We start from the raw sequence: 25,061 nt of genomic DNA, 5'->3' as shown, positions 1-25,061 counted from the left end.
CGCAAACATGACAACCAACGAGCCATTTTACCTGCGTTACTAGTATGCAGGCTGTGGATTCTCAAGCACGTGCAGTTACTAACATTTTCGCAGCTCTGGTCACCAAGGCCGATTCGGACACGAGTTCTTGGGTGCGCAAAGCTGTTGCGAAAAGAGAATCACGAGTCTAACTTGGTATAGAGTTCGATTTTCGAGTGCTCGGAGACGGTCGCAGCGCATCTGCCCGTTATGCCAACAACTCAAACTACCGCAATGATTCACTCATCCGGAAAGAGAGCAAGTCATTCTCTGCCCTTGACGTGATGTGCTGCTAACGCGCCGTTTAGTGTGCGTCAGCGATGCTTTGGTAGCCGAGATCAAGAAGATTGTCAAGGACAGTGAGATCCTCAAGTATGTGATGGAATGGAAGTTACGTATCATCTGCTAACTCATCCCCAGGGAAGATGACACAAAGTGGCCCCAGAAGAACAAGGACGGCCGTCAAGAGTTGGAAATCCGGTTAGGCAGCGAGCACATCTCCTTTGAGGTAGAATGGTCCGTTTATCATGGCCTCCAGTGAACTGACGACAATAGACTGCGAAAATTGGCTCGCTCCAGGACGTACAAGACTCGTCAGACCCAGAAGGCCTTCGCGTCTTCTACTACCTCGTACAGGACCTCAAGGCACTCGTCTTTTCTTTAATATCTCTGCACTTCAAGGTATGCGATCCAGTGTACTCACGTCGAACATGAAGACTTACAGCGTTATAGATCAAGCCTATCTAAGCCTCTCGCCGCCACATGGAGGCACAGTAGCGTTGCTTTTGCCGACAGCGCACAGCCACGGGGTTTTGGCACAACCGCGGCTCGATGTGGAATGACGTAGGGACGGCGTACGGAGTCAACTGGAGGAACGACATCTGCTTGTGACTAGTGTCACCTGATCTCCGTGATCTCTTCTAGGACGATGGTGTATGAGAGGAGGATGCTCAGGAAAGGGCTATTCGACCAAAATTCGTTAGATCGCGCGGGTCGGCTCGGAAGGTCAACATGGCCCACTTGGCAAGGAATGATAATACAATTTACAGATACAATCGACGGCTTAGATATCAAGTGTTCCAATGTGTCTAGGTTTGGCCCCATGTCATCCCACGTGAGCCTGCACTAGTGCGGCTTCCCCGCGTAAGTGCAGCTCAGTGACCCACTAACTTTGAACCGCCTAGACACCTCCGCCGAGTCCAAGTCATCCATCCAGCATGCATTCTTCCCCATCGCCACGCTTCTGGCTCCTGCAAGGCTCTATTGTATAATCGCACATTCATCCCCACCCGTCCCATGTATAATCGCCTCGCACCTTCGCTGTAGTCTCGTCGCACCTGCTATCGGACCATGCCGACGCCGGATGATGAAGCCATGGTCTCGCCGGTGGAGCACGAGAGCATCGCTGGCCGCCCGACTTGTCCACCCGAGGAATCGCGCGTTATCGCGACCCACGAATTGAATGAGACACGGGGCGCCCACGACGACAGCAATGCCAGCGCTGTGCCCGATGTTCCCATGCAGCAGCCCACTCCGTCTCCACAAAACTCGCGCGAGCATACTCAGGCGCCCGACGATATCCAGACCAAGCTGCCCGGCACCGACAGAGACTCGCCCACCAGAGACATTCCCACGCCTATGACGGTGACAGACGACGGCACTGAAGAGCAACGCACCTCTCACGTCTCGCCGCTTTCTCCCGCTGCGCCAACTTCGCTGCTCGCCAGCCATCTTTCGTCCCCATTCCCTGCGCATAGGGTACGTCAGACCAGCATGCATGCAGAACAATGCGCAAAGTATACGTTGCTAATGCCGACGCAGTTCCTACCCAATACATCCTCGTCCCTCCTTCGGCCCGGCAGTCGCTTCGTGGGCACCCAAACCTCCGACCGCCAGCAGTATGACGTCGAAGTCGATATAAAACATGTCGACATGCGCGAGTCCTTCATGTGTGGATACTTGCGCATCAAAGGTGCGCACACCTCTCCGCAGTGCCAGCATAGAGCTTGTAGACTAACACGTCCACAGGTTTAACTGAAGACCACCCAAGTCTGACGACATACTTCGAAGGCGAGATTATCGGAACCAAATACACCTTCATTACACAGCATCCTGAATGGGGCTCCAACGAGAAGGTCGACCGGCAACACTGGGGGCGGTTCGACGCATACAAGCCGATTGCTAAGTACTCTGCGCGCCAGGAGCAGGTGTCGAAGGAGCTGAACCAGAAGGAACACCTCTTCATGCGGTGGAAGGAGTACTTCCTCGTGCCAGACCACCGAGTGAGGACTATCAGCGGCGCGAGTTTTGAAGGCTTCTACTACATCTGCTTCAACCAGCTCTCGGGTGGTATCGAGGGCATCTACTTCCATGCTAAGAGCGAGAAGTGAGTCTGACATCCCAGCCAAGATGGTCGTATGCTAACACTTCCCAGATTCCAGAAGCTCAATTTGAAACACATCCAAGATTTTGGGTGTCAAGGCGCGATTGAATTCCGATAATGTTGATGACTGAACGACTGGGCATTTGGATATGGATTAGCATTAGGGCGCACACCTGGGATTGTCTTCTTGTATCGATTTTTCTTCCCACGGACCGTATGCAGGGTGCCAAGGTCGTCGGGCTTTTTGTAGTACCGTCTCTGAGACATGCAGGTCGAATTACGTCACGCTACGCTTTGTCGTACAAGCAGTAGATCGCTGCGCGAACGGCTGTTTGCTGTGTTGCTGCAGATGTGGTGGACCAGAGACCCTGGCGCTAGCGAAAAACTCGCTTGATTCGTGATACGCAGCTAATCGACTATTACCTCAGCACCTGTGCATCTACCTTTGACCCTACTTCCTTGCATATCTGTTAATTGCGTATACCAAAGTCACCATGCCAGGCGAAACAGCAAAGCGCACAAAGCGCGAGGAGTACAAGAAGTCGCTGCAGACGGAGGAGCAGCAGGGCGCCATGCCCAAGAAGAGGTTCTACAGGCAGCGCGCCCATGCGAATCCATTCTCAGATCACTCGCTCACCTAGTAAGAAGGCTTAGTCTTTGGTGAGAAATGGATCTAACATGATGCAGCCCAAAGAGCCCCGCAGACATGGACTGGGCGAGTCTATACCCCATGTACGCCAAACATCCCAAGAAAGAGACGGAAGAAGGCCAGAATGAGTCACATGATATGAGCATAGAAGAGCAACGGGAAGCAAATGCGATATCAAAGAACGTCGAAATAGCAGACATAGGCTGCGGTTTCGGCGGTCTACTCTTCGCTCTCGCACCCAAATTCCCTGACACATTGATACTCGGTCAGTAGTTACCCCATCCATCCTCGCCACCCATATCCACGAAAACGCGCCCACAAGACCAAAAGCAGCACCCCCCAAACTAACACTTACCCACAGGCATGGAAATCCGCACCTCAGTAACAGAATACGTGCAAGAAAAAGTCCGCGCCCTCCGCGTCCAAAACGCCTCCACTTCGCAGCTTTACCAAAACACCTCCTGCATCCGCGCAAACACCATGAAATTCCTGCCCAACTTCTTCCAAAAACACCAGTTATCGAAGATCTTTCTTTGTTTCCCGGACCCGCATTTCAAACAGCGGAAACATAAGGCGCGCATCGTGTCCTACACGCTAAACTCAGAGTATGCATACGTATTGAGGCCGGGGGGTGTGGTGTATACGATTACAGACGTGCAGGATCTGCATGAGTGGATGAAGGGGCATTTTGAGCGTCATCCGTGTTTCGAGCGGGTGGAGAGGGTGTTTGAGGAGGGGAGCACGGTGGATGGGGTTGAGGGCGTGGGCATGGATGAGTGTGTGAAGTTGATGAGGAGTGAGACTGAGGAGGGGAAGAAGGTAGAGCGGAATAAGGGACTGAAGTTTGTGGCGTGCTTTAGGAGGAGGGAGGATCCGGAGTGGCCGTGAGGAATGGGCTTGCTGGGAAATTGTTCTAGCTGAGAAGGGTGTGCCGGCTCTGTCAATTGTAGCATGATGTGGAACTAAGTGGTGGTATTCGCTGTTTACCTCTGCGCAACGTGTTCTCGCGCTAACTAAACGTGAGCATCAGATATATAGGTCTTCTCGTCGTAGAGACTCGTGCATAGCTAGCATAGCTTATGGGGTATTTGAGTGAAGATGGAGGTTGCTCACTTAGCCTTCCGCGAGAATAGGTTTTTCCATCTCAGGCTTGCTTCTTTTTCAGTAATATCATAACAGAAGTGCCAATAACATGTATCCAACTCTGCACCTTCAACATTAAAGCAAGACATTTGCTGTATACTGATAAAGTCACAGGCAGATCAGGACTGCATCCACTTACGTGTCGGGCGTTAGGTCTCTCAAACCGCGTTATGTCACTCACAAATTACTATGGTGGGCGATTTCTAAGGTTGCTTGTGCATTACAGCGCTCTATGACAGTGCTACCTGGATATACTTGTGATGATGCCGAGCTCTGAGACCCCTTGCAAGCAGCGAAGTCGTATAGAACGACTAATCGCCATGGCTAAAGTTGTCCCTACCTATTTCTCACTTGTTACAAGACTGCTGTTGATTGAGTAGAATGCCATAGTACCATGGTTTTCCAAGCCACCGGTGATGAAATCGCAAAAATTGATCGCACGGCGGTTGTTAGCACAAAAGAAGTCTAGTAGTTCGACCCACCGCAACCAACACGGCTCGCCCGGTGATATGTAAAATAGTGATTGTGACTGGCGCGCTTTCGCGCGTTCTATGGTAAAATAGCCTTAATTATCTCACGCTGAAGATGTATTGGTCGCGTACGCAACTTTGGATATGCGGTACCACGGAATCATCAGGGCCACATTGTTAGATAAAATGCCCGTGTCTTCATTTTTTCGCTTTTCTTAAACACATACTTTCTCATAAAGTGTCTTCACGGCTGCATTTCCATACCCAACCATACCAAGACCAAAACCAGCAAGGCATTTTCCCAACACCATGAAGTTCACCACCATCTTGGCTGCAGTCGCCGGCCTCTTCGCCGCTTCCGCTGTCGCACACGAACAATGGGTCTACAATGACCACCGTAGGCCTCGTGCACAGCCCGCAGTCCCAAAGATGAGTAAGTATTCCGTACCGATAGCATGAGCCATCATCGCGGCTCCGCAATATGTTATGCTAACCCTCCACAGCGGACGACTACGTCCAAACAGCAGAGGACAAGTCTCTCTGCGCCCGCTGGGACGGACCCCGCTGCCTCGACGACGAAGAAGGCCCCAACATTTTCGACGAGGAAGAGCGTAAACGCCAGGAACTTCAAAGTCCCAAGGAGAAGCAAGAGGAGGCCCTCGCGGAGTTGAAGAAGATTCAGAAGATCTGGGAGGGATATCACGCCGAGATGCGAAATCTTAAGATGATGGAGAAGATCTATCAGGGATTTGATGAGCAGTTGGATGGGCTTGAGAAGATGGCGAAGCTAAAAATTGGCAAGAATCGGGAGGCGGATGAGGTTGAGGATGGAGGTGAGGGTGCGGAAGAGATGTTGTAGATTGTGACGACTGAGAGGGTTGTGGTGGCTTGAGATACGCGTTGAAGATGGATTGTGGGATGGGCTAGAGAGCCGAACTGCGCACGCAATTGTCTACCTCGATGGGAATTCAGACACTGGAGTGGAAGCAGGTCGAAAGTGGCCGTCGCACAATGAAGTGAACTTGATCATAATAGTTTGGCTTCAGAATGCAAGTGTAGCGGAGAAGTCGTGATGTCGACCTGCCCTGCAGCGCGATGCACAAGGCACGTCATCCCGAGGTTGCAGCACTGGCCACCGAACGAGGCCGATCGCGCTAAGTTTATCTGACCCTCACTTCACTGCAGTCACCATCCTTCCACACGACCATCAAGCCAGACTACTACCCCACGGACCCCCGAAGTCTATCCAAGTACTCAATTCAGGACCTGATTTGCCGATATGAGCAATTTTGGAGGCGCTGGGCTTGGGCAAAAGGTCCAAAAGCCGAATCCGTAAGTTCTTTGCTCAATGCGCATGTCTCGTTTCGACCCTTGAGTACTCGGACAGCATGGCTGCCTCTTCCTATCTTGCAGGTCCTTGTGCTAACAGTTGTTTCAATTCAGGCCAGAGCGCGGCTCATTCCCTCTCGACCACGATGGTACGCTTCACAAACCCTTTACGTCCTATTGAACCATTCGAACCATCCCGGCACCGAGCCGTCATCGCTATTTGTACAAACGACCCGCTGACACTGCATTTCAGGAGAATGCAAGGACATCATGCTGTCGTACCTCCGATGCATCAAGTCGCATCGCGGCACCAACGATCCTGAATGCCGCGGCCTCTCCAAGTCATACCTGTCATGTCGCATGGACCGGTACGTACCATCATCTACTTTGTCTCGAGGAAGGCATGGCTGGACCGCAATACAAACATGTCGCATCGCTTTCTTCCCACCAGCAGCCCACATCATTCCGTCATCTAATTCCAGTGGCATCTGCAGAGTCGCGCATCCCTCCTCTCGCTCCGATTGTTCCCCTCACATAATGAGCATATGGCTGACCGTTATCACCGCATTAGAAATCTGATGGCACCGGATTCGTTCAAGAACCTCGGCTTCGGCGAAGACAGCGACGGCCCCAACGCGGCTACCACCGCTGCAAATGCATCTCAGTCACCGCACCCCAACGGCCAAAACAAACCTCGCGGAGCCTAGAATACTGAGTTGTTATTCGTGTGAAGGATGCGGTCCTCGTGATCAGTCGTTTGGCAGCATCCGAAGAACGTGGCCTCACATAGATCCCTCGGGATACGTCTCCACTCTTCTTTCCGAAAACCTTCGACGTGCCAAATGACACACATGCGCATGTGTGAGCACGCCCCATGCGCGCCCTGCAGCGAGACTGCAGATTCGACAGGTGACATTGAGAGGATGCCCTGGACCAGAACGGCAAAGCACATAGTGAGACAAGGGGATGGTCGGATCGGCGGCATCGGCATTGGCATCCATCTCCGCGAAAGGCACAAATACAAGCAACTTGGACACAACAAGGAAAGCCCATGACAGCTTGGCAGATGCTGTAAACACCGAGGATACTGGTGATACCCGGGCGCGCCACAACAGATCCGATGAAAGACAAGGCAGTGCAGATAACACTGCAGGTCTATCTGAATCACATCGTTCTTTGTAGAACCTCGATAAGATAGCGGCGCAAATACACCTTGTTCACCGCTACACATCCCCATCGATCACCATCCCCCGTCATCCTGCCGTCGTAACCGTCAGACCCGATCTTCAACCGAGACCTGCAAGTCATCCCCCGCAAACCTAGATCTAGGAAACGACGCTGCTCTGCAGATCGGGGGGTGTAACGGTTGTACAGCCGGCTAACTGACACTGCCGATAAGGGCACGATGACTTGCTCAACGCCCATCTTCCCTGCTGAAATGTCCGGCTATCTGAACATGTGCGATGCGCATCTTTGGTAGCGCCATGAACACTTTGTTTTTGCGCTACTGCTGTTTCTGCCGCTGAAACAGTGTGGTTGTGTCTATGGGGGGTTTGTATTGTGACGTCGGCGGCAGATGGACTTCTCACTTTGCTGTGGGAGGGCGTGAGAGACGGGCGAGTGCGGGTTTGGCGTTGCGCAAAGTACCGTATACATCTTGCGACGAGAGAATCACGGGCTGAAGTGAGATGAGACCCCGTCGGTCTCCTTTGCTGAACCTGATCTGCATGCATGCGCAGTGTTATGGTTATGCCAGCTATGCTAACTATGCGAACTAGCAACTTCAACGGCATAACTGTGCATGCTATCATACTATAACGTCCCTCACTATGAACTACCAGAACACAGCTATCCACACTAGCGTGCGTACGTACGCATGTTGCACAACAGATGTCAGTACCGATCCCAACACCCCAAACTGCCTGCCGACTCCCTTGCAATGTCACAACCAAAACACCTCAACACCGATCGTGCCCCCCATCCCCTCTCCTTGTTCCGTCAAACGACGGGGATAGGGCTATACCCCTTATAGCCGCAATGCCATTGTGTAGCAACATCGCGACAAGGTCCCCCTCGCCGGTTGATTCCATTCCATTGCATTCCACGTCCTTGCTTTACCCCAACCCAACCCCCGCAACGGCTTTTGTCTCTTCTTGCAGAACCCTTCGCCGCTCGCGTATACAGTACGGTTACCTGCATATTGCGCATAATCCATTCGCCGTGGACACGGACCCCGTTGATTGGATAACATTGCATCGTGAGCGAAGGACGTAGTAAGGGTGTAGGCAGCTGATTGGCTGCGGGACCCGAGGCCGTTTTGCAGACCGATCGTAGCGTGCGTGTAAGCATATTGGCATGGGGGGTGATCTGCCGGCAGGAATGGCGGGGACGCAGGACGGGGTATATGAAGGGGGGATATAGGTGTTTCGTGTCGGAACGGACTGCATGGCATGGGTATGGCTTTTGTGATGAGGGGATTGCGAGGGAGGGTTTGGTTGGTGGGAATGTCGGCCGGGATACTTACATATTTCTTTCTGATCCCTGAAGGTTGAGCTCGAGCTGTGGGTATGAGCGGCTGTGGGGATGGGATGCATGGTGGTTCTTTGGTTTCTACCGAACTACCTCGTCCGCATCAAACGTATGGGAATGCGCAATCAAACCTCCCCCGTCCCCATCCAAGTTATCCCGACCCAACCCAACCTCCCATCCAACCAAGCCAAGCCATTGTTTCTTCTTCTCGTCACCTGCATGTACTACTCACACACCCATATCTCATTCCCCATCCTCCACCGTTCACGACTCACCCCACCACCCGAAACAACCAAACACCCGGTCTCACATCCGGAACGTCTCTTCGGATATGTACAGGGACTTGAAATTGCTTTTCTTCTTTATACCTTCGTTAGCCGTTGAGATGCGGGCGGGCTAGACTTGCCTTTTCTTTTTCCACTTTCCCATAAGCCCTAGATACGGTATTGTTGTACGAGATCCAGCGCTACTTAGGGCGCCGACGCCACAGCTTAGCTGACCAAGTAGTCCGTGTATCACAGTCTTTGCGCAATCTTGGAGATTGGGTGAAGGCGGCGGCAATGGCGATTCGCTCGTATCTGAATAATGTGAACGCTATGAGGCCGAGACACGGGAGAGGCGTGGTAGAGACGCAGGAATGCGGAATGTTGCTTTTGTGGGCCTTTTCGTCCTCCACACTGGCTGCCTGACGGGAGGACTTGCGGCGGTCGCCTCCAGCGCCCGACTGGAAGGGGCGGGGCGCGGCTCAACCAACTTCACCTCACTTGACAAGGCATGAAAGACGGAGTTATTGATGTAGATGAAATTGTATCTGGGACCAATCGGCCCATACCGGAGCCCATGAACTGAAAGGCAGAACGCGCAGTAGCAAGAATTCCCATAGGCCCATCGTAACCATAGCAAGCGTCATCCGAACGTCTTCTGCATCTATCATTCTCTTCCCACCAACATAAGTGCTGACACCATAGAACGCCAACAATCCGAAACGCGCCGACCATGCTTACATGTGCCTCCTATAAACAAAACCGTCATTAAAGAAGACAAGAGTGGTGATGTGCAAAACTGCAGGTAAACAACCGTGACACGCCACATACATGCGAGAAAGATGTAAATAGATGAAAGAAAACGAGTCGCAGAGCTGCCAGAAGGAGAGACCGCCGTGTACGGAAAGTGTCGAATACCGAAGCGGCGAAGACCTTCGTGCTCCGGTTGGTAGGCTAAGCTCGGGTGATGATGAGCGGGAAACCAGGGTGATGATGTGCCACGGAGGGGTAGAACATATTATGCAACGAAATGGGAAGTGCTTTGATGCAAGCGAGAGCTTCATCCGTCCTTGGCCAGCAGAGACGGTACGCGCGTGGGCGACGACATGCCGAGGAATGGTCGACCGATGTGAGGTGTCTTTAGCCTCATTGTAGCAGCTCTAGCGTATGCATCAAGCAGGATGCAGGAACGGGTGCGGGGTATCGCGGGGTATCATAGTGAAGGAATCGACAAGGAGATAAGAAGGCCGGAAGAACAGAGACAGCTAGTAGGCTTTGGATCAGTTCATGTCCATGCCGTACTCATCCTCCTCTTTGAGACTAGACCAGTACTGCTGCTGATTCGATCCAGAGCCGCTACCGGTACTCTGCATGCCTGGGCTAAGACTCTGTGGAGATGCGCCGCTGATAGGTTCACCGGCCAAGTTGGTGTGCTTGGGCACTCGGAGTCCGGAGCCAGGGCCTCGCGAGTATCGGAAGGTACCCGAGCCGTTCTTCTCAAGAGCCTCGAGGATCTCGGTCTTCATGCGCTTCTCATCTTCAGTCTGTTCGGTAACCCACTCTTCGCCAGTGGCTTGTTGAAGTCGTGCAGCTAGCTCGTCACACTCTTGAAGCTTCTTGGACAGCATCCACATAAGATCGCGAGTCCAGCTGACAGCACCGTTGAGAATGTCACCCTTGTTCGGGCCCTTGTCCTTCTCCTCGATGGGCAGTCCCTGTGTAATGTTACCAGCGGCCCGCCTTCCATTGCCACCAGCGAGAAGTGACGTTGCTTGTGGAGGCGACATGCCGGTGGCGCCCATGGTAGGTGACAAGGGGCCATTGTTGTTGATGTGCTTGCGGATCTTCTCGTCCTCGAGGCGATGCTGAGGTACAAGACGAGACAAGTCGTGAATGCGCTCGTTGATGTTGTCCCGTCGGCGACGCTCGACCAAGTTATGAGACTCCCGACGCCGGCGCTTCTTGGCGTCTGCGTTCTGGCCAATATCGACCTTGGCGGGTAGTGAGTTGTGCTTGCCGGAATGCAGGACATCGGTGATCTGCTGGTGGTGCATGGTACCCTGGTGGGGCGACGCGGTGGGCGAGTCGATCCATGAGTGCGCACTTCCGGGAGTGCCGTCCCACTGGCCAGACACGCTCTTTTGATGGCGGTGCATGTTGGTCATGATTGGCTGAGTAAAGTTGCCAGAGTCTGGCGTGCCGAGGTGGAGACCAGCCATGGCAGGGGTCTTTGGTGACATGGGAGCACGGCTGTCAGAACCAGTCCGGCTCATGGTGATACGCTGGCGCATGGACCCACTGGGCATGCTGCCAGGGAAGTTCATCCTCTGTGGTACTGATTGGTACTGGTTGAAGTCGAAGTTGCCAGGGTGGTTGAAGGGGCTGTGGATGGGCAGGTCGTCTGGGGTGTTTGAGTAGACCTGGTTCATGTTTGGGTTGTTGGTGTGACTGTGGTAGTAGTCTTGCTGGCCGACCTGCTCTTGGGCAAAGTTGTTGAAGCCTGGTTGTTGTTCGAAAGTGCCAAGTGACTCGGCAAGTTCGTCGTCGGCGATGCCTGCTCCGCCCTGCATGTAGCTGTTGCCGGCGAAGTGGTTGCCCATCATGCTCCCGCTCATGTTGAGCTCAGAGGGGTTGATGCCATTGGCATTCTCGTGCCCAGCGAACTGAGCGTTAGCGTATTGGTGGTTCATGTCAAGGCCGTTGTGGCCGAGGAAGCGTTGGTTGAAAGACATCTCGTCGACTTCTTCTTTGATGTATGGTTGAGGTGATCCTGTGCCAGTCATGTTGAAGATATCAGCGTCTAGCACGTCGTCAGAGGGAGAGTCGAAGCCAAGGTCCAGCCTCGCAATCGGCTTTTGAGGAGAGTAGGAAGAGGGAGGAGTGAAGAGAGCGTCCGCTTGAGGGACAGTCAGTATGGTCTCGTAGTACATGATAAGAATTGACGTTGGAAATGACGGAAGAGGAAGTGCGGGGAAGGGGAGGAGAGAGGAGAGTTTGATATAGGAAATGAATGCACTCTAGCGCCGTTCTCATGACGGTGCAGAGTGGGGGACGTCACAAAGGCGTACTTACTAGGCTTTGGCATTACTGTGGGTTGCAGTATTCCAGGAATGTGGATGTGTATGATCTGAAACGATCTGTCGTCGATCTAAGCAAGTGACTAAGGATCGCGCTCGCAGCTTGCAGGATGATTGCAGCACGAGGCGGTCTGTGTCGCTATAAGGACCCTGGCAGATGCTTGCTATCTGGTGTGCACAAGGACAGTGCGAGCAAGCTGAGAGGCCTAGCTAGTGACGCCTGATAGTGACGAGCAAGCCTCTGATCTGGGGCAGAGGAGGCTAGTGTTTGTCTGCGCGGAAGACGTTAGTGCCATGTTCTGTATGCAAGAGTTGTCGTTCTGGGAAGTATCGCTCACCGGTTCGGGTCTGCTGGCGTGGAGGTGGTTGTGGGGGAGTGAGGGAACTCGGAGCTGTGTTCCGGGATCGAACTGGGAGCATATGTCAGCGCACAGTCCAGCAGTCTGAAGTGTTGGGCGGTTGAAGGGTTGGTTGCATGAGTGTGGCGCACAGCGAGGTAACCCGCGAGGCGAGCGACGGCGGACGACAGCCGTGCAGCAGCCCGGCGCTGTGGGGATGGTGGTACAGGGGACAAAAGCAGCGAAACCGTCACACACGGCCGCGATATGGCTGGCGTGGTCTTGACGACGCAGGCCGAAGCGAGGTGCGGTGGAGTGGGAGACGCGGTGGTAAAGGAAAGAGCAGCCGGACGTTGACTCACCTCGGAACTGAAGGAAGGCGCAATGAGATGCACCTGCAACACTCGGTCTCTCGGTCGCGGAGAGAAGGAGTGAGGTCGCTCGGGCGGATAGCTGCGGCGGTTCACGGGCAGCAAACTTGGTCGTCGAGGGTGGTGGTGGAGGTCGTGGTCTGGATGCAGCGGCGTGGGGTGGGACAAAGAGGTTTGCCTTGGTGGTCGAGGGCGGCAGCAATGGAGAGGTGAGGTGCTGGTCGAGTGGCAACTATGTCGTCTTGCAGTAAGAGGCCTGGTGCGACGGGCGTGGTGGTGGGTAAAATAGCGGAGGTGGGATATGGAGAAGGAAGTCGGGGGATATGGCGGGGAGGGATCAAGGGTGGGATGTGCCTGGTCGTGGTGGAGCAGAGCGTGGTAGGCGGGCTGCCGTGCGTTTGTTTGGCAACTGTCTGCGGCACAGGCTGAGGATATTGCGCTGGCTGCAGCGGCTCTCTCTCTCTTGAGCGACGACGGGGCAGCTGAAGCGAGGCGTCGGTGTGGGAGGGCCCTAAGCCGGAAGGCGGTCAGAGAGGTGGTGGTGCTAGTGCGCGCGCCAAGCAGCTATGGGCAATGGCGAATCAGCCTGTTTGACGCGGATCGCAGCCAGCGAGGGCGAGGGCGAGGGCGAGGGCTTGGGAACGGCAGAGAGTAGCACGGCGCGCCGAGACGATGCCGCTGCGGTGGTGCGTAAGATGGGGATGACGTGCGGCGGCGTACAGAGATAGGCGTACGGAGATGAGGGCGTCTGGAGAGGTGGAGGGAAGCTCGGCCCGCGGTGGTCCGCAGATATAGTGATGAGTACTCCACAGGTAGACATACACTGAGTATGTCGTGAGAGGGAAATTATTGGACAGGTAGAGACGCGGCACGGCCGCATAATATACACCTCGCTGCTCTGGCGGCTCTTCGCCATCTCTCACCCGCCTTACGCTGAGTGTGGCTCTGCCTGTTGCCCACCCCGGTCCTGCGCCCACCCCGGCAGCAAGGTGTGGCCTCTTTTGGTCACGAACGAGGTAATCTTGTCTCAGCTACCCGGTTTCTACGCAGCGCTGGGTGAGGGCGCGCAATGTGACTCACTAAAGGGCTTCGGGCTCCTGTCAAGCGTCATCCATTGTCGACAGTCCAGGGCAGCCATGGCCGACCTGGCCGAGAGTGTGTGTGGTTCTCCAGGCCATGGTCCTTGATGCTTGCTAGGCTCATGGCAGCGGGAGACGATCTCGCGCTAGTCGCTAGAGCACCGAGGCGACGCTAAGGGCGTCCATCGACTATGCCCTTTGCTTTCACCCTCCACCACGACGACTAGGCGGATCGCATACGACACGCCGGAGAGTTCCTTCCTGCTCTGCGACCCCCGCCGCCCAATCACACGCGCCGCAGCCGCCCCCCGGTCCTTCGCTCCTTCCGCTACACCTTCGCACCCTCTGCGGCCTCGTCACAAGCCTCGCCCATCCGTCGTCCCATCTGAGACGCCTGTCTGACATCTGCCATTGGCCGTCTGCCTCCTACACCGCAGGTCGATCATCTGCACGAAATCCTCCGGTCCGTCTTCGCAGTAGCAGCAGTGGCACCGAATCGAACAAACCGCTGCTGTGCCCTCCCACGACGCGCCCAAGCCACTCACCGCAGCGGGGCCCAGGCAGCTACACATACACCAGCCAGGGTCGACGGCCGCTATCTGCTAGCCGTACCAAGACTCGCACCTCCACGGCTCTTTGTGTCGCCTGCTGCGGCTTCGACCAAAGCTTCTCCCGACTAACTCCCATCCTCACACCTGGGCATACTCAGATCCGCTAGCACCTCGTGTTCACCTCCCCCAACATGGCCTCCGCTTCCTTCCGCGACTCGATGAACTCGCTCGGCTGGAGCAGGAGAGAGGCAGACGCGCCCATCAACACCGCGCCGCCCTCTTTCCTGGGCCGCATCCAGAACCTGAATCCCTTCGGCGAGGGAGGCTATGTTCGACTGCCCATAACAGAGGGCAACCCTGGCGCCCCTCTCCCAGCGCCCACCCGCAGAGAGGAGGAAGAGGGGTGGTTTGCGCGTAAGTCTACGTCTTCCATTGCACCCTGTGGCAAAACACGTCCACCTTCCTTACGCGTCTCTCTCGCTCCCCATCTCCACTTTATCTGAGATATACCCTACTGCTACAACCCCTCCCACTATAGCTGTGGCGCGTGATGTCATCAGACGACAACGGTCGGGGCTAGTTTCACCTGCACCGCCATGGTTCTTTGTCTTCCTTCCATGTCTTGTCAGATGGCATTCTTGAAATGCGCATCCCTCTAGTTGGGGAGATATCCATAATTCCACAGGCATCAACGTGTCATCTGCCTGCGAACCGTACCCGGCCGCGCGACAACCGACAATGTGACAGAAGGGAGTTCCTGCGTTACCACTTCGGATGCAGGACCCTCGCATTGCACACACCTTTGACTCATGTTTACGTCCGCTAACCCATACCTGTAGTGAGTCGGTGGGACCGATTGCTCGTGTTTGGTGGGCTGCTCATTGCTGCCTTGGCAATGTTTGCTACTTGTATTGGCCTGATGTTCACGCCTGTCTTCTTGCTCAGGCCGCGCAAGTTTGCCATTTTGTAAGTCCTCAGCTCTCCTGTTGCCTCGTATCCAGCCAAAGGCGCCCTGCATGCAGCCTTCTCACCAGTGGTGAGATCATACAAGGCGGATAGGCAGTGACACATACTGCATACGTCCTTCGGCACGGCTATGCGAACTCATGCAATCTGCAATGTCAAGGATCGCATCTTCCGCTCACCGACTGCGGACGTTAGCCTGCACGAATTCAGTCGCTTGACTCTCTAGCCACCAGAGATCGGCGCTGGACCCTCTGTAGCGATCATGCGGGTCCAAGGTTCGGCGCGCTGCAGGGTGCAGACAACCTTCATCTAGTCCAGACTCTGCCACGCCAAGTCGTATGCACATCACCTGAAGAACGTTAGCGCTAACATCCATGGCCTGATTGCAGATGGTCCATGGGAAGCGTTCTCTTTTTGGCAGCTTGGGGTGTCCTCATGGGCCCTATGCAATACGGTAAGCAGCCTCATTATCCGAGCCCACCACTACCGTCGCTGACAAAATATCAGTTCAGCACCTCATTTCTGGTCCGAGGCTTCCGTTCACTGCTGCTTACTTCGGCAGCATTGCTCTCACACTCTTCTTCTCTCTGGGTGTAAGTTCAAGTTCTTACCCCAGTACATTTATCCCTGCTACATGTCGACCCTTGTTCATGGCTGCCCGAGAGCGAGCCCCCCCACGCCTCCCTTATCGATTATCGTCCCCATAGTTTGTGTTTACTGACACTGTCCGCGTGACTAGCTCCACAGCACCATCTTGACCTTCGTTGCGGCTATCGCCCAACTAGTATGTCTATTATGGTACATCGTCTCGTATTTCCCAATGGGCTCCACGGGCCTGCGGTTTGCAGGACGCTTTGGCGCGAACCGTGTGACGGCTTGGATGAACGACTGAGTTCATTGATGTGTGCATTACGAATGCTGTCTTGGCCATTGTGGCTATGTTGCTCTGTACATACAAGTAGGTCGACGCTACGCGCGTCAAGAATACCATCATCATGTCTGCCAGAGCAGTATATTGCCTCGACGCGAAAAAGACTCATTCACCAGGATGCATCCGATATGCTTCTTCCAAGCCCATCACGTTGCGTAGTCACGCACGCGTTACTCTCTCCACGCCTCGCACTCGCGCTCTGTGATTGATCGGTCGGCTCGCAAAGATGTGCCACACCAAACGTCGCGAGCTTCAGAACTGGGCATAGACTGCGCAGCTAGTGCGGCGTTCAAGCAGCGTTTCATCGTTTCATACACTAGCTACAGGCCTATCGCCACATGTGCATTCCCAAGCCGACTTTCCGATATGTTGTTGACTCCACCAAACCTGTTCAATATACTTGATACTTGCAGTTTCCGCCTCCCGAGCCAGAAGTGTGAGGGAGTGACTGACTTGACTGGAGGTCGTGGTGTCTCACATGGGCCGCCTACCAGAATGCGTTAAATCAGCCCCTCGGATGTAAATGTTGATCATGCACTGTATCCAACCTCGTGGCGAAGTTCACTACAACGCCAGCCCAGCCTTAGCCTACGCAGCACTGGATTGTTAATCCGACTGGCTGTATCCTTGACTACGCAGTTCGTACGAGTCGTAAGGTCGACCGATCAGCAACAAGGAAGGATCGGCGCTGCGAACGGAAGGGAAGTTACTGCGTAGGTGTACGTCAAAAGGCAGGCGCAGAGTGTCGATCGAAGATCAACCCCAAAGAACAGGGTCCATCCCGAGGATGCGCCGTCCGTTTGCAAGCTCGCCAAGCGTGCAGACAGAAAGGCGCACGCTGCGAACGGCTCTGACACCATCTTGCGCGTTACTGACTAGTTGGGTTGTTGTTGCATCGCGCCATCACAGTTAGAAAGCAGCATAGCATAGTGGCTGCGCACTGGTTTAGGTTTAGAGGCAAAGCAGGTTGGTTGCGTATTTGACACGCCTACGCCTCTCCTGGGAACATGACTTATTCCCAACTCCCCTTGCGCGGTTTACGTTCGTTCGCGCGATACGCGATATGTTCGCATGCTGCAAATCATGCAATCATCCATGGATGCTGCAATCACCCGACTGAACAGCCCTAGTCCTGGTTTTACTCCGAGAACACTACCAAACCTTGGAACTATGTAAATGCAAGGAGAGATGATGCGAAAGCGAGGCAAGTTTAACGAAGCGATAGTGATCCAGGGTTCATCCTAGCGAGACAAGTCTAGATGGGATGACTGACTGTCTTTGATGAAGAGGAAGAAAAAAGGCCTCGTGATCTACATACCTGCACGACAGAAATACACCCGAGTTCTGGGCGTGGGCTGTTTAATCGCGATCAAGGGAAGAACTGTAGTGGTGTAGTGGCATGGCCTTCTCTAGACAGGGAGGAGGGCGACCATCGTACAGGGATAGGGATACCCCGCATCGCCTGCATTGCGCATGCAAGCATGGGCGCTTACGCACCTCCGTCTGCACGCCAACCGCCACAACAACGTGCAACAGGGTCGGGTCGTTTGCTCTCAAAGCAAGGTATGCAGGTCGCTGCGCGGGTGGCCGCTGGGCGCATTACTTGCAAAATAGGAAAGCGACTAGGCGTGGGCCTAGATAGATGGTGTACCAAGGTTATTGCGCGAGGCGGTCAAGATTGCGACTAACAGAGGCATGGGCATGAACAGATGGGGGCCAGCACTACTGTTCTTTATTGGGCGCGAATCGCGGTTCCGATTCTGCACCTGGACGTCCTATAGAGACTAGCCTGTCGTGTCGTTGACAAAGGAAGAAGCAAAAGTTTGGTTCGCGATGAATGAGCGGTCAGAGAGGTGTGTGTGTGAGATGTGAGAGCCCGTGAGGGTAATGACGACATGATTTCCGCCCTCTCTCCGAAAGCTTACAGCAGCAAGCTATTATGGTGATATCAAGGGCTGGCCTGGAATGGGTAAAGTAAGATTTCGGTATTGGGTGCCGAGGGAGGTGTGCGGTTTCTATTGTCATTTACGAGCAAGTCTGATATCTTGATTTTGGTCGATATCAGGTGCGGTTGGGTTTGAGGGTTCGGAGGTGGCTTCCGTTGGTCATTCGGGCCTTTTGTGGCGCAGATCGCGTTTGGCATCGTGAGGCGAGATGGGCGAGTGTGGCTTTGGTTTGCTGTGTGCGTATGGGACGCATGGTTTTGGATGTTGTAAGAGTGCAATCATGCGATAGACGCGTAACAGCAGCGAAGAAGGTGCTTACTTTGCTGATGCATGCCGATAGGCGCGGAGTCGCTTCGCCTTGTCGGACAAGACTCGCTTCACCTTGGTGAGATTACGCATCGGGACTGTCAATACTCGAGCGTCTTCCCCATGCTGCTGCTTTGGGTGTTTGCTAGCGAGGTATGCTTCGTCAGGTCTCGCCACGTTCAATAATCTATCCAGCTCTGTCTGAATGAAGACTAGCATACTTACTGCGAGTTCAGCTATTCTGTGACACGCGACCTGCGTCGTCTCTCGCTTAGAGATCGCATAGGTAGCATCTGCGAGATCAGATGTGTGTTACGACGGGTAAGGCTGGCATTTCAGCTTTTGATCACCATCGTCATGCCGTGCACAGGCGAGGTCCGTTCGCGGGACTGATGTCGTACGAGACCTCGCCAGTGTAGGGCTGACAGCAGAGTTATTGTGGCGTTGACGTCTCTGGGTTTGACGTCTGAGAAGAGCTGGAGAAGATGTGGGATGGATGGAACGGGAAGGATCGAGGTGTTGAGGGTGTGAGGGGCAGTTGGTGGCCTTGTTTTGGGGTGGTGAGATGTGGAGGATGCGGAAAGGTATGCGACGATATTTTATGACTGAGGCTGACTGAGTGAGGTTGCGCGGCGTGTCTCTGGTAATGAGGTTATTGAGTATCAGGACATGACACATGGTAATGCAGTGGGTTCACGGTCGCGACAACTACAGCACGTTAAGTCTTGCACGCGCGCACATGGCCTCTCGAAATAGATGCGTTGCCTTGATGCAACTTCAATATTATAAACGATGGTATCTACGAGAAACGCGCATGAGCCTGGCAACGCGCTTCCTGCGTAGTCACGAAAAAGAAAGTATACGCCTTTGGTGTTGAGCACAACTCCAAATCACGACTCGGGCTTCTTCATCCACCCAACGACTCCGACTCGTACATCCAGAAATGCTGACTACTTTCTTACTCGAGCCTTTACAATCATACCCACAGCTCCACTGCCACATACTAGCAGCGAATCGGCGTGGCATGAAGTCCGCTCTTTCCCGGCGTCGCAAGTCCGTGGAGCTACCCCTCTTCGACCCTCATCGGCAGTTGCGCATCTTCACGCCCAAACCAACCTCGTCGGCGCTGACAGCTGGGCATGACGACGAGTGCTCACCTCCGCTGGTGTCGGTGCCATCGCTGATTGGACGATTTCCGAAAGGATTACCAGGAGTGGGAACTCGGTCACCGGAATTGCTATGCACGATGCGGCTTCCTGCGACGCGAGATTGTGGGGTCGAGCAAGTGTGGGGTCGTAGGAACACAATGCCATTCTTCTTTTGACGCGGGACTTTCTGGTCTACCAAGCTCTCGTTCGAACATCATCTACACTATCGCACAGCATACCTGCGTCTACTATTTCAGTCTAATCTATTAGTCTCACACCGATTTCATACAGTACCTTCACTGAACGGTCACAACGATCGCGTCATCATGCCTGAACAGCTCAAAGATCCAAAGGAGTACCAGAATATCTTCCACTGGGCGGAAACGCAGAAGGACGGAGCGATACCTTCCTTCGGCACGAGGAAGAATGATCCATATGAGGTGAGCTGACACCGACAACTCGACATCTTGGAGTTCGCTGCTGACATGCGCCCTACAGTACCAATCTGGGTTCGGCAACAGCTTCGAATCAGAAGCAGTGCCAGGTGAGGGCCACGTACATCCGAGTTATGCGACGAGAAATTGATCGATCTCTTCTAGGAACTATTCCAAAAGGCCAGAACAACCCCAGGAGCGTCAGATTCGGACTGTATGCGGAGCAGATGACCGGGTCCTCTTTCGTCGCTCCCAGACATCTGAACAAGAAAGTCAGTACCCTGTTTGAAGGGGGGTATATTGATGCTGACATCTTGATTAGGCCTACCTATATAGGGCGCGTCCGGCCGTTGCGCACCAAGGATTTGTAAGGACTCTTTTCCTGGACTTCGGCTGCGCGCTTTGACCGATCGCGCGGTCAGATCGATAGCGCATCGGAACGACGTTTGATCATTTGTCTCATTCGCTGACAAACTTCTAGACCGACCTCCCCGATAACGAAGATACCGAGTCAAACTACCTCCCCGTGAATAAGCGGGTTCATGTCTCGCCCACACAGCTAGCATGGCTTCCGTTCGATACCCCGACAGATGGCGATGTTGACTTCATCTCTGGTCTCAAGAGTATCGCTGGCTCTGGCGACCCAACACTCCGCGAAGGATTGGCTGTCCACACGTACCTTTGCAATGCGAGCATGAACAAGAGAGCAGCGGTGAACTCGGACGGTGATTTCTTGATCGTGCCCCAACTAGGAGCCTTGGACATCCAGACCGAGTTTGGGCCTATGTATGTGCAGCCAGGCGAGATCTGTGTCATCCAGCGAGGACAGCGATTCAGAGTCAAGGTTGAAGGACCTACGCGGGGTTACATTCTCGAAATCTGGGGCTCGCAGTTCCAACTCCCTGAACTCGGTCCTCTCGGCGCGAACGGACTGGCTAACGCTCGGGACTTTTTGCACCCGGTCGCCAAGTACGAGATTGAGCAAGAGTCGTGGGAGATTGTGTACAAGCTCGCTGGCAAGTTCTTCGTCAGCAAGCAGGAGCACTCACCGTTTGATGTCGTTGCATGGCATGGCAACTACGTACCGTACAAGTACGATCTGACCAAGTTCGTCAATGTTGGCTCGATCTCGGTTGATCATATTGATCCGTCCATCTTCTGCGTCATTACCGCACCTTCGCGCGACCCCGCAGCACCACTTGCGGACTTCTTGATCTTCAGCCCGCGCTGGGATGTTGCTTCACACAGTACGTTCTCGAGACTCCATATGCGCCGGAGATGCTAACGGAAATCTAGCCTACCGACCACCTTATTACCACCGCAACGGAGCATCAGAGCTCATGGGTCTGATCTATGGCGAGTACGCAGGACGCTCGGATGAGTTCCAACCGGGAGGCATCAGCTTCGAGTGCGGTTTCGTACCCCACGGTGTCGCTTACGAAGAGTTCAAAGCGGCAAGTGCAGCGCCGCCGCCTGAGATGCAGATCTCTAAGGGCGCCGTCGCGTTCATGATGGAGAGCTCGAGGATGTTCACCATCACCGACTGGGCTTGGAACAGCAAGAAGAAGCACGAGCACGACCCGAAGATGTGGTATGTATACACTGGTCAAGAGAGAAACAATGGGATGAGGCTAATCAAACAATAGGGACAACCTCGTGGACAACTTCTCGAAGCACAAGGACGAGGTTGAGAAGATCTTGGCTGAAGGTGTAAAGAAGCTATAATGCGGCACAGTTAGGATTATATAAACAGATAACGGGAGCGACATGCAGCGGCGGGTCCGTGGATCTTTCGGTAAATCCTTTGTAGCTTTTGATAGTAATTCGACAAGGATCATGCATACAGAAATGCAAGTGTGTAAATGCGATGTGAAGGAATGGGATGGTGCTCAAACGGGTTAGGCGGCTTTGACCCCGCGGGAGTCAGCCCCTGCCACAGCCACAGGCGGGCGAGTGATCTCATCGCTGTTTGGACACAGATTTGTCGCCATGACTCCAGACTGACCTCAACGCGACTGCGCCATGTTGACGCCCTTTTGATGATTGTTCTTGTAGCGTAGCTCTGGTGAGAAACGCCCTTGCCGTGCTTGTTATGTTGACTCACCGTTACTGCGCACTTTGTCTCGACTTTTTGCTTGCTGCCTGACCGAATGCTCGCTCGTCTTATTCCATTCTCCCCGCTCCCACGCATTTGCATTGCACCACCTACCACCTTTTGCTTACCTTCGCCTCTCCCACAGATACATCGGCCATTGCGAAGCCCTACTCGAACCTCCCCCACGTTTTCACGGTCCTTCCGATCGACCGCCATCATGGCGCACCGCGACCAAGCCCCGTATACGCCCCAAGACCCCAAAGAGATCACCGAGCTGGTCCACACCCTCGAGGCGCACCAGGGCAAGAAGGGCAAGGGCGGTTTCTCCGTCAAAAAACACACGTTCCCGCTCCCCAATGGCCGCACCGTCGACTCGTGGAAGATGAACGAGTGGGACTATAAGAAGGCAAACCTCCCGACATACGCGCGAGGACTCTTCACATACAAGAACCACGACGGCAACTACGAGATTGCTACACGAGGCTATGACAAGTTCTTCAACCACGGCGAGGTTCCCAAGACTCAATGGAGGAACGTGGAGCAACACACGCAGGGTCCGTACGAGCTGAGTGTCAAGGAGAACGGCTGCATCATCTTCATATCCGGTCTCGATGATGGGACATTGTTGGTGTGCAGCAAGCACTCAACTGGTCCACGGGGCGAGGAGCTCAGCCATGCCTGCGCAGGTGAGAAGTGGGTCGAGCGCCATGTTGCGACCGTTGGAAAGAGGAAAGAGGACCTCGCCCGCACACTCCGATCCATGAACGCGACGCTGGTGGCGGAGCTGTGCGACGACGACTTCGAAGAGCACGTCCTAGCATACACTCCGGAGCAGGCTGGTCTCTACGTCCACGGCATAAACCTCAACCTACCCGAGTTCGCGACATACCCTGGCCACCTGGTGGACAAGTTCGCGGAGGAGTGGGGCATGAGGAAGGTCACATACGTTATGGAGAACGACGTCAAGGAGGTTAAGAAGTTCCTGGACAAAGTCGCCGAGACGGGCAACTACGAAGGCCGCGACACAGAAGGCTTCGTCATCCGGTGCCAGGCGCGCGAGACCGAGGGTGCGCCATATGTGGACTGGTTCTTCAAATACAAGTTCGAGGAGCCATATCTCATGTACCGGCAGTGGCGTGAGTGCACTAGGGCCTTGATCGCGGGCAAGCCACCGCGGTACAAGAAGCACGAGGCCATTACGAAGGAGTACCTAGACTTTGCTCGCCGGCAGTTTGCCCAGAATCAAGGTCTAGCCAAACAGTACAACGCGAACCACGGCATCATCAAGATGCGCGACGACTTCCTCAAGTTCCGCGGAACAACCGGTGCGGATATTATCCGGCAGGAGCAGCTGAACGGGCCTGTCGAGAGCAAGAAGGCTGACAGGAACGTTGTGCTTGTTCCAATTGCGACTATTGGATGCGGAAAGACAACGTTGGCTCTCGCTTTGGTAAAGTTGTTCGGCTGGGGCCACTTCCAGAACGACAACGTCAAAGCGAAGAAGGGTCGCGGTCAGATCTTCGCTGACACCATCTCTTCAATGCTCGTCACAAATCCCGTCGTCATTGCGGATCGCAACAACCACCAAAAGCGCGAGCGCGACCAGATCATCAACGATATCTCCAAGACCGTACCCGATGCCCGGTTCGTCGCACTACACTATGTGCACGATCGATCCAACTACGACCGCATCCGACAAGCAACACAGAAGCGCGTGCTCGATCGTGGAGACAACCATCAGACAATCCAAGCAGGCTCAAAAGGCAGGGGCGAGATTGTCGAGATCATGGAAGGTTTCATGCATCGCTTCCAACCAGTCGACCCTTCAGACAAGCCAGATGATCTGTTCGATCTCGTCATCGACCTCGACCCTACGGTCGACTCGCGCGAGAACCTCGAGACGATCATCGCAAAGATGTTCGAGACCTACCCAGCCCTGTTCGCCGGTAAGGAAATGCCGACGGACCCCGACATGGACGCTGCCATCCAGTGGGCCATGAACGACTACACACCAGACTTTAAGATGGATCTGTCCCAAGGCAACAAGAACCAGAGAGGCAACCAGAATCCGCAGAACGGTCAACGAGCAGCCCACAACCAGCAAAACCAGCCCGCGCCCAAGCCCAAAAAAGCGCCGCGCATGGAGTACTTCTCCGTCCGCCTCGACCCCGGCCGCATCAACGCGATCCTCGAATCCTTATTCAGAGATAAAGACGCAAACACCGCAAGCATGTACAAGCAACTCAAGCAAAACAAGCGCGTCCAAAACGAATTCCACGTCACCCTCATCCATCGCGCGTCTGCGTCTCAAAACCAGGGATACTGGGACAAGCTCAGCAAACTCCACGAGACCGCACAGCGAACCAACACTACAGGTACCTGGGAGCCAGAGCTAGGAAAGTGCGACGTACAAATGGAGCGGATCGTATGGGACGACCGCATCATGTGTTTCGTCGTGCGTCTAAACGGCTCTAGCACTCTTCAAATCGACAGCGCGGCGGGCACAACGACAGAGGAGTTGCTCTTCACGACTGTCAATCCTACTGCGCACGTTACGGTCGGTACAGCGGCTCAGAATATCAAGCCCATGGAGAGCAACGCGCTCCTCCAGCGCTGGCTCAACGCCGGCTCAGGCGGCGACACGGGTATCGGCGAGATCAGCGTGAGGGGGAACCAGGTCCTGCAGGGGAGTGTGAGGGGCGTGTTGGGTCGGATGTAGAGTGACGATCTGACTGGGAGCCTTTATGGTAAGAAAAACAATAGAAAGCAGCGGTTGAGGACGGGAAAAACATGGGCGCCTGTGATGGGCTGAGAACTAAGGGGGGTACTTGGGAGGGTATGCAAAGGACGGGAGCGGAAGGGAGGAGGCGGAAGGGGAGGATTGCTGGACTGGGGGTTTGCATGAGGATTTGCATTATCGAAGCGAGCATGGCATTATGAAAGAAGGGTTGGATGGGGTAGGGGATAGCATAGATACCTGACAAGCATGCCAATGAATGAAAATGATATACTTTCATGTACCATCTGATATGATC

General features: G+C 54.3%; 9 protein-coding genes across 9 annotated transcripts; 8 read left to right on the top strand and 1 right to left on the bottom strand.

Annotated features, from left to right (window-relative positions):
* Positions 1 to 7: 7 nt before the first annotated feature.
* On the top strand, positions 8 to 765 carry MNH1 (Protein mago nashi; the record flags this gene model as incomplete). The annotated part of the gene is made up of 7 exons (XM_051435383.1): positions 8 to 42; positions 94 to 131; positions 181 to 276; positions 327 to 390; positions 439 to 526; positions 574 to 699; positions 751 to 765. 7 exons carry the CDS (start codon positions 8 to 10, stop codon positions 763 to 765), a joined length of 462 nt encoding a protein of 153 aa, XP_051290241.1.
* A 603-nt stretch (positions 766 to 1,368) lies between these two features.
* Positions 1,369 to 2,519, top strand: J4E90_005830 (uncharacterized protein; the record flags this gene model as incomplete). Its single annotated transcript, XM_051435382.1, has 4 exons — positions 1,369 to 1,776; positions 1,840 to 1,990; positions 2,047 to 2,404; positions 2,453 to 2,519. 4 exons carry the CDS (start codon positions 1,369 to 1,371, stop codon positions 2,517 to 2,519), a joined length of 984 nt encoding a protein of 327 aa, XP_051290240.1.
* Positions 2,520 to 2,895: 376 nt separating this feature from the next.
* Positions 2,896 to 3,938, top strand: TRM8 (tRNA (guanine-N(7)-)-methyltransferase (tRNA(m7G46)-methyltransferase); the record flags this gene model as incomplete). The annotated part of the gene is made up of 3 exons (XM_051435381.1): positions 2,896 to 3,041; positions 3,089 to 3,315; positions 3,412 to 3,938. 3 exons carry the CDS (start codon positions 2,896 to 2,898, stop codon positions 3,936 to 3,938), a joined length of 900 nt encoding a protein of 299 aa, XP_051290239.1.
* Positions 3,939 to 4,972: 1,034 nt separating this feature from the next.
* On the top strand, positions 4,973 to 5,522 carry J4E90_005828 (uncharacterized protein; the record flags this gene model as incomplete). Its single annotated transcript, XM_051435380.1, has 2 exons — positions 4,973 to 5,096; positions 5,167 to 5,522. The coding sequence occupies 2 exons, from the start codon at positions 4,973 to 4,975 to the stop codon at positions 5,520 to 5,522; spliced, it is 480 nt and encodes a 159-aa protein (XP_051290238.1).
* A 740-nt stretch (positions 5,523 to 6,262) lies between these two features.
* On the top strand, positions 6,263 to 6,699 carry COX19 (Cytochrome c oxidase assembly protein cox19; the record flags this gene model as incomplete). The annotated part of the gene is made up of 2 exons (XM_051435379.1): positions 6,263 to 6,360; positions 6,564 to 6,699. The coding sequence occupies 2 exons, from the start codon at positions 6,263 to 6,265 to the stop codon at positions 6,697 to 6,699; spliced, it is 234 nt and encodes a 77-aa protein (XP_051290237.1).
* A 3,365-nt stretch (positions 6,700 to 10,064) lies between these two features.
* Positions 10,065 to 11,714, bottom strand: J4E90_005826 (uncharacterized protein; the record flags this gene model as incomplete). Its single annotated transcript, XM_051435378.1, has 1 exon — positions 10,065 to 11,714. One exon carries the CDS (start codon positions 11,712 to 11,714, stop codon positions 10,065 to 10,067), a length of 1,650 nt encoding a protein of 549 aa, XP_051290236.1.
* A 2,677-nt stretch (positions 11,715 to 14,391) lies between these two features.
* Positions 14,392 to 16,058, top strand: J4E90_005825 (uncharacterized protein; the record flags this gene model as incomplete). The annotated part of the gene is made up of 5 exons (XM_051435377.1): positions 14,392 to 14,614; positions 15,040 to 15,166; positions 15,556 to 15,620; positions 15,674 to 15,759; positions 15,906 to 16,058. 5 exons carry the CDS (start codon positions 14,392 to 14,394, stop codon positions 16,056 to 16,058), a joined length of 654 nt encoding a protein of 217 aa, XP_051290235.1.
* A 3,765-nt stretch (positions 16,059 to 19,823) lies between these two features.
* J4E90_005824 (uncharacterized protein) lies at positions 19,824 to 21,656 on the top strand (the record flags this gene model as incomplete). The annotated part of the gene is made up of 7 exons (XM_051435376.1): positions 19,824 to 19,937; positions 19,996 to 20,041; positions 20,097 to 20,203; positions 20,254 to 20,298; positions 20,413 to 21,178; positions 21,228 to 21,522; positions 21,578 to 21,656. 7 exons carry the CDS (start codon positions 19,824 to 19,826, stop codon positions 21,654 to 21,656), a joined length of 1,452 nt encoding a protein of 483 aa, XP_051290234.1.
* Positions 21,657 to 22,243: 587 nt separating this feature from the next.
* J4E90_005823 (uncharacterized protein) lies at positions 22,244 to 24,745 on the top strand (the record flags this gene model as incomplete). The annotated part of the gene is made up of 1 exon (XM_051435375.1): positions 22,244 to 24,745. The coding sequence occupies one exon, from the start codon at positions 22,244 to 22,246 to the stop codon at positions 24,743 to 24,745; it is 2,502 nt and encodes an 833-aa protein (XP_051290233.1).
* Positions 24,746 to 25,061: the final 316 nt, after the last annotated feature.

The sequence above is a fragment of the Alternaria incomplexa genome (genome assembly GCF_024043165.1).
Source record: "Alternaria incomplexa strain BMP 0042 chromosome Unknown scaffold_8, whole genome shotgun sequence".
NCBI lineage: Eukaryota > Fungi > Ascomycota > Dothideomycetes > Pleosporales > Pleosporaceae > Alternaria > Alternaria incomplexa.
This window is presented reverse-complemented; position numbering and strand designations above follow the sequence as displayed.